General features: G+C 32.2%; 1 protein-coding gene across 1 annotated transcript; it reads right to left on the bottom strand.

Moving 5' to 3' along the window:
* Positions 1-775: 775 nt before the first annotated feature.
* On the bottom strand, positions 776-3,198 carry LOC110024606 (xyloglucan endotransglucosylase/hydrolase protein 24-like). Its single transcript, XM_020724671.1, has 3 exons — positions 2,855-3,198; positions 1,395-1,588; positions 776-1,316 (listed from the first exon to the last, which is right to left on the bottom strand). Exons 1-3 carry the CDS (start codon positions 3,140-3,142, stop codon positions 944-946), a joined length of 855 nt encoding a protein of 284 aa, XP_020580330.1. The 5' UTR covers positions 3,143-3,198; the 3' UTR covers positions 776-943.
* Positions 3,199-8,665: the final 5,467 nt, after the last annotated feature.

The raw sequence follows: 8,665 nt of genomic DNA, 5'->3' as shown, positions 1-8,665 counted from the left end.
TTTTCACTTCAATCAAGCGGAAAGCTTAACGTCCGACCAACCCGCCGTCCGACCGGTCTTTGATCCGGCGTCCGCCCCTCGATCGACCACTCACCTCCCACTTACTCGCCGTCGTGCGGAACTATTAGCCCATACGCCCGACACCGACCACCTCTCATTGACGACTATTTGGGTCTAAAAATGTGACCATGGTCGACCACTCTGACCGGCCAGTCATCTGCTTCTGGCCAGCCACCTACTTCCGGCCGGCCACTTGTTTCCGGCGGCCCAACTGCTTCCAGCCGGCTATCTGTTTCCCGCTGACCACCTACTTCCGGCTTGCCACTTAGCTTCTACCTTAAACCATAGATGAAGATATTTTCACACATCTTCCTTTTTGCTTGAATCGCCCTTATCGAATTTACAAATCCGCGACTTTATTTTGTCCAAATTGTGTGTCTGGCAAGGGCTAGGTTAAATCTAGATTGAAATCCTACTCTAAACCCATTTATCAAACATCCCTTTAATATCTAACTAAAAAATTTTGAATACTTTATGAAGAGATATTCATGTACATACTTTTCAATCCTTTGTCTTTACATATCTAAATCCTAAACATTGCTATTTTACCCATGGTCGCCGACCACTCCTACTGACCACCTACTTCCCTATGTAAACACAATTTATATCCCTTGGACAAATTTCAATTCAACATCTATATACCAAAAAAAAAAATCAAAATTTATATATCTCTGTAGCTCTAAGCTTCGAATATAAAGCAATTAAACATCCCTTCACTGTAGAAGTTCCCGAAGAACAAACAGTAAACAATATCCTTACTAGACTACACATCATATTTCATATGAACCGAAAACAAACCTATATTCAATCCAGCAATCCAACAAATCTGCTTTATCACAAATACCTACGCATGACTTCGACATCACAACACGAGTAAACCAAATCAATTAACCGAACATTCACGAGGAAGCCCCTGCGGAAACCTCTGGACATCACTACAGTAATTATAAATCATATAATTCTCCTGCACCCATCTCAGCCTGCTCATCCCCCCGCTACCCATTTCCTGGTTCATCCAACCCTTGGAGTTACACGCCCCGTCGTTCCCCGCGCACCCGTCGGCATTAAAGCTCCCGAAAGAGGCCGTGAAAGGCGCCTGGCTCCAATCCGTCTTCACCCGCCCTCCTCTCGTAGCCCAATCCTCGGCGTCCCAAAGACTCGCATACAGTCTCATGGGCTGCTTCTTCGGGTAAGCCACACCATTCGTAGCCTCAAGGTTCTTGAATTCTCTGATTGGAATGCCGTCCACGGACAATCTGAAACCTTTGTATGAGTGAAGTTGTATGAATAAAAATGATACTTTGGGGCGGAGTGATGTGAAGGAGAGAGCTTACACGATGTGGTTGGGATTCCATAAGATTGAATAGGTGTGGAAGTCCTTGGTGGGATCGAACCAGAGATAGAACTGAACTTCTCTGTTTCCTTTGCCTTGGCTGAACACATTGGTGTGCAGGACGTACGGGTCGCCGCTCAGGTTGCCCAGGAACTCGAAATCCACCTCGTCATGCGCTGGGCCTTGGGATGACAACTGCCAGCAACAAAGAAAAATAAATTATTGTCGGCGCATATGCTTATATAGCTGAGTAAATTCTAAGTAATTATTAGTTGCAGACAAAATGATTGTATTGGTTGTATTTATTGTGGATTTCAGTACAACATATTTGTACTCATGAATGCAATCAATACAATCATGTTACATTGAAGTCCTCATGCATGCGAATTTCACACCTAATAATTTTTTCTGGTTCATAAACAAGTATTAAGGGATGTTTATGCCAAGTTAAGAAAGCTGCTTAATCTAAACAGTATATTTTGTGATGTAATTTATCTAATTTATGAAGTGATATGTTACTTGCGGGTTAATAAATTAGTTTGCTTGATAAGGATGATGATGAACAATATTAAAATTTAAAATTTAATTGAGTTTAGCACCTTATTAGCTACTCCGATTAGTTTTTTTAATGTTTATTTAACTTACTCTATTAGACATTGTTGTATAAATAGTTAATGTTTTATTAGTTTATATTGGCCTTAGATTGTGATTAATGTTTTTTAATCCATAATAGACTTTTTTACTTATTTATTACCTAGTTTTAATTAGAACAATTCATTATTAGTAATACTTAATTGTAATCTCCAATATAATCAATAAATAATTGTTTTAATTAATTTATTATTAATCTATCCATTTTAACTAATTAATACAATAAATTCTTTTTCAACCTTATACGTATGCCAATTATTGCTTTACCAATAAGAAAAACTTAAATTTTCCTAGCTTTCCATCGACTATTTTATCCAAGTAGGCCACCAAACAGTGAAGTTTTCTATCACATACGATTCAACAATTGATTCATTTTGACTCAGAGTTTGTCCTAATTTAATTTATTCTAATAGAATTAGATTTCCTATCTATTCATATCAATTCGAGCAAGAATAAGTACATGTTCACAGCATGAATTTTTATCTTAATTTAAATAAATTAATCGAAATATATATTATTCTCTTTCTCTTTATAGAAAGAAACATAGCATGATAAAAACAGCTTATTATTAGTTGAATCCAGTTTAAGAAAACAATGCTGCATAAAGATAACTTATATTACGTGCAGAATCTGCAATTACAAATTGGTCGCATCATAATGATATTATGATGGTATTGTGATCAATCATAATATCATCAAATTCACGTCCATCAACATTTCATAAAGAATCTATATCTATATGCATTAAAGATCAATTCATAGAAATATGAATGGCGATAAATGAAGTTAACCATGATTAAAGAGGCGTACATAGTAAGCGGTGACGGTGCCCGCAGAGTTCCCCGGGACGAGCTTTATCTGCGTATCAATTTTGCCAAAGAGGAACTCTTTTTTAGACTGGAAGCCAGAGCCAGAGTTTTTGTCAAGGGAAAGAGTAAGAAGTTGGCCATTGTTAAGAATTTTTCCGCGGCCATCACCCCAACTTATGTCCACGTCCTGATTGAAGTTTCCTGCGTCAACTAAAGCTGCAAACCAGGCAACAAAGGTAAAAAGGAGCACTAAATATGATGGAGAATAAAGAGAAGCAGAGGAAGCCATGATCGAGCTTGTTGGAAAAACAGTGTTCTGCTTTTGGTTAAACTGAAGAGGCTCGGAGCTTATGGTTTGTGTGGTCATGTGGTGGATGCTTGGGGTTTTATAGAGGGGGGAGATGGGGGAAGGAAGAAGGTCATGATTTTAATATTTGGAGGATGAAAATGGGTAGGAAGAACAGTTGGATTTCAGGAACTATGGTCTTAAGTGGTTGCTGGATTTTCTTGGTTTTCTCTTGATTTGATGGGGATAGAATGTATTTTCTAAGCACTTACCCGTAGGCCATGAATTTGAATAGTGCATATATGTTCCTCATTAAGCTCAATTTTTCTTAGACACGATTTTATTCTTCTTTATTTTTTATGCTTGAAAAATAGAGTTCATAATGTTTTGAAGAGTTTTATTATTGAGTTTTAAAATCAAAATGTGCAAATATATATTATTTACAATGTAAACATCTTCTTGTATCATTTTTTTAGTTTCTCTCAAAGTTGATGTCAGATTACACTTACTGATTGATGAATTCAACTTACCTAATAATATTTTAAATATGATTTTAATGTTAAAGGGTTTTTATTTGTCGCAACTCTTTTGAGGATGATTGATGTAAGAAAGAGAAATATTTATTTTAGGATGGTTGATGTAAAAAAGAGAAATATGATGTAATAGATGCATTTGGGTGATCTCGAGATGTTATTATAGTGTGCTTGACCAAGGATTCTTGTCATTATTTAAAATAAACAAATGAAATACGTTTTGCATTTCTTACGTCATTTAATACCATTACAAAGGGTAAGAACTCTAATGTTATTGATTTTATTGTGGAAAATTCATAAAAATTAATGATTATTGATGACTACCATATACCATCCAAGTTCTCAAATAATAATGAGAGCAATTTCGAAGCCTTCATATCATCATTGAAATTAATGTTTGCAAAGTTTGATTGCATTGTGGTTGAGTTGAAATCAATGTTGTCATAGATAAATGAAGCTCCTTTTTGATATATTTCGATTAAAAAACTTACACGTGAAATATTACAATGCCCCTTCCTGATGAATATTGTTGTCATTTTATTGATGATGTTGAAGGAAAATTTTATACTAATTAGGATAGATGAATGACTGTTGAAGCTTGTTTTTCCATTAATTCTTTCTCTTCTTAGTCGATTAAATATTGATTTACTCTCTTTAATGGTTGAATGAAATTTTCTTTGGTCAAAATAGGCTTCTATCTATATTTGTCAAGGTTTTGGCCATGGAACTTGCTATATATATTTTTTTTTCATATTTCTTGCTTTGATTTGAAAGCTTCATAAACCAAAGCTTGGATACCATCTCTTAGGATCACGAAAAAATTTTAAGAAATTATTTAAAAGCTAAAGGAAAAATAAACACTGAATATCTTATATACAGGTCATACAAATTAAGAAGGTTTGATGATTCACCCACATCTCTAATCACATTGATCTCAAATATCTTTCTAAGCTTCAAAAAAAGTATTCATATGAATAATACATACATTTTATATGTTTATATAAAAATATATTATTTTTCCTTTATTAATGATTGTTTAGAAGACTTAACCATCTATTTTGAACATAAGTGCTAAATGAGAAAAATAAGGCACTAATGATGCATCTCTTCCTTTTTTTTTTTCTCGATCACAAATGTTTCTCTTTTTTTTCTCTCTTCCTATAACTTGTCACTCCTTTTCATTCTATTATGCTTGTGGGATGCTTTACAAGTGAAACTTACATAGACTTACATTGTGAATAGTTTACTTTTCAATTTTAATGATATTGGTGACTTGTATTGCCTCCATTATGAACTTTGGTGATATCTTCTACTAAGAACTTTAAGGTAGCCTTAATTTATTACTTTAATATAGCAATGATTAAATTCGTTGAATCATGAACTAATGGATTTGATTTAGTAGAAAAACCACCCTTCAAAAGACAATTACAAAAAAGAAAGCCTTCAACAAACAAATAGGACAATTACAAAAAAGAAAGCCTTCAACAAACAAATGAGAAACAAACAAATAGATTAATCACATAACTCTCTTCCTTCTTAATTTTATTTTTAAAATAACTATTCCCTAATGGAATGGTTTTAATGATTATGCCTGCAAAAGAGAAAAGATTAGCAATATAGTTTATCATAAATTGAATTATTTGTTTTTATTTCCTTATATAGAATGTATTTAAATGTATAATTATGTAATTTATTTAATATTAATCGATGCTTTCAATTTTATAAAGTGTTTTTGTCATATATTTGTATTATGATTGTATTTTTCCACCTAATTAATTAGAATATTAATGTAATAATTCATGATTAACAGTATTTTATGCATGTCATTGTTCTTTTCTGTATGATTTGATACTAAAGCCAATAAATTGTTGTTACAATAGAATTAACTTTGTTTTGGCAACTCCATCTAAACTGAAAAAGTAGTTATAAAATATTCATTTGGGAAAAATAATATTCTTGATTGACAATAATCTCTCTTAATTACTTACTCTCCTTCTTCTAGGGCTCTCAAAAAAGCTCGTTGTTCGCGAACAGTTCATGTTCAGTTCGTCAATGAGTTCGTATTTGATTCATTCGATAAGTAAACGAGACGAACGTGAACAAATTTTTTTCGTTCGGTTAGTTAAACGAACCAAACACGAACAGTGATGCGTTCGTTCGTGTTTGAATCATTATTGCTTGAAATATAAAATAATTTAAAATAATCATATATTTTTTTTTGATATTTTAAAAAATTAAATTTTATAAATTATAATATATAAGAAATTACTAATAATAATATATTAATATGCTATATTAGTAATTTACTAATATAAATATTATATATTTATATAATATAAGTTATATAATTAATATAATATATTATTTATTTATATTAAAATTAGGGATGACAAACTGGCTCGTCGTTCATGTTCGGCTCGTTTGTTAAGAAAGAAACATAAACAGTGACTTCACGAACAATTTTGAATACGAGTTTATTTCAAACAAACTAAATTTCAAACGAACCGAACACGAACACAAGTTCTGTTCGTTTGTGTTCGGTTCGTTTACAACCCTATCTTCTTCATTGTCGATATACTCTATCGGAGCTTTTCATGCATTTTAATGCAAAATCTTTATTTTCAAGTTTCATACTTCACAAAAAATTAAAAAAAATAGGAATTTAATCATATGAAACCACATTTTGTCGGTGGTTTTTTTGAACTATTCGATTATGTTAAGTAAAGAAAATCTTGTAGGGGGGATAAGGTGTCCTTCGGAATGCATAATTGGTTATATATCTTTAATTAATTATGCAATATTCAAATGGCAAAAATAAGGCTGGCTATCTCATTCAACATTATAGCAAGATATTAAATTTCATAAATATTTTAGATGACTTGGCCATACATTAAGCATGTAAATCTAACTCTAATTGGCAATCTAAACTATGTGATAAAGTATTTATTAATTTTATGATGCACATAAAATACTCAAATAAAAGGGAAGTATTCAAACATATATATTTTGATATTTTGAAGTAATTTCATTGGATTTAAGTATACTTGCATAAAAATGATATATTTTCATAGAGATTGTAGCAACTCTTCTAGAAGAGCTCCAAAAATATTTTATTTTAAGTTTAATAATTGTGCAATCATCATCATGTGACTTTAATATTTTTGTCTTTTGAAGCTTACATTATAGTGCTCCTAGTTGGAAATGACATTAAATGAATTTTATTAATGTTTTAGGAGGAATTAAATGCTATGGACAACTAATTCTTTAAAGAAGAGTCTGGCATTGATAGGTCCAGATGAATGAGGCCATTCATATCTTTTGTGGTGAAACTAAATTAAGTCTAGGGGGGGCAATTGCCCATCCTGAAATTTGACATTTTTTTAGAAATGATAGAAAATTTAGCATCTTTATATAATTAAGGCAATTTAGTCATTTTCCCCACTCTAACTATATTGTTTTACAAATACCTAAAATTTTTTTAACATTTTATAATTTTTTCCACCCTTAACATTAGTTGGCTTGGTCCATATATCTCCATTCTCAAGCCACGGGTTGCAAATATCTCCCAAAAAACAAAAAAATAGAATGATCAACCTACTCCACCTCCACATTTCAAGTAATCACTATCACAAATTAAGGCTCCCCCACCTCCATTCCTTTGAAACCACCAACCTCCTCCTTCCCATCATCCCAAAAATTCAAATTATAAAGGCTAGGCCTCTACAATTACCTTGCCCAAAATCCAACTCTATCTTCCTTTTTTTTTTATATAAACATTCTCTTTCTCATCACTTTCCAGTCCAACTTTCTTGAAAAAATTAGAAATTCAACTTATTCTTACATAATAGGTCAAAATAGGACACATACATTGTCTTAGCAATCACTGACTCTTCATGATGTTGACAAACTAGCTATGGTCCACTGTACAGTATGTAGAAGACAGCAGCCAGCTATATATCCACACGTTCCTTAATTCATTCTATATACGTACCTACTGATAAGTTTCGTGAAAATAGCATATGAATACTAGAAATTTTGGCATACGAAGACAAACTTTGAAGCCAGCTTGTTGCTTCAAAAGCTAACTTCTAAGACATTAAATGCTCCTTTTTTAATCTTGTTATGAAATCCTTCAAAAATGACTATTTCATTTGTTAGACCTTGAAAAATGAGTTAAGTTGAATGTAACATAGAATGCATGTAATGATTTTTTATTTGAATGCGAGTGCAAAGTAAGTATACAGTGGTGAGGGGAAGGCAGAGCGACATGAGGGAAAGATCCTAAATAATGATAGGGGAAGAAGAAGATTATGGTGAGTGTAGATAGAAAGCGAAAAGATGAAGCTCAAACAATTAGGCAGTCAATAATGAAGTTTTGTAAGCTCGTTCGGGCGATGGAAGGAGCTTCATGGTCATTGTTGATGATGGAAGGGGGGTTTAGGAAATTGTTGGCTGATAAGATGGAGAAAGGTGACATTGTACATGCATAATTGGCTTACATATACATATCAATTAATTTGCCAAATTTGAATTGCAAATTCAAGACAAAATTGTTGTATTTCTATCACGTCCAACCAAACATTGCTATGGAATTCAAGGTTTAGTGTAGATTGGGAGTTAATACTGTTAAATTTTTATTTGAAAGTCCAATAATTAAATCAATAAGCAAATACTAAAACCTGCATAAAGCTTTAGAGGTAGATAAGAAATATAAAAAATGATATGGTAGATGTGATAAATGAGAGATGTGGGCTGCAAATTATAGTGAAAATACTTGGTAGGAAAAAAATTGAATGATTGAGATTAATTGGATTGCTCTACAAAATGTTATGTAATTGAGAAAAATATTATTATTTTGAGCTTAATCACTTCAAAAGAAAAGAAGAGAAGATGAGTGGGTTTAGATTCTTGTTCATATATCATTAGATCCAAAGTTTGAGATTATAAAAAAACCAGCTATCAAACCATAAGATGTTGAAGTATGATTGAATTA

This window comes from Phalaenopsis equestris, unplaced genomic scaffold, assembly GCF_001263595.1.
Source record: "Phalaenopsis equestris unplaced genomic scaffold, ASM126359v1 Scaffold000263, whole genome shotgun sequence".
Lineage (NCBI taxonomy): Eukaryota > Viridiplantae > Streptophyta > Magnoliopsida > Asparagales > Orchidaceae > Phalaenopsis > Phalaenopsis equestris.
The sequence above is the reverse complement of the archived record's forward strand: the minus strand, read 5'-3'. Positions and strand labels throughout refer to the sequence as shown.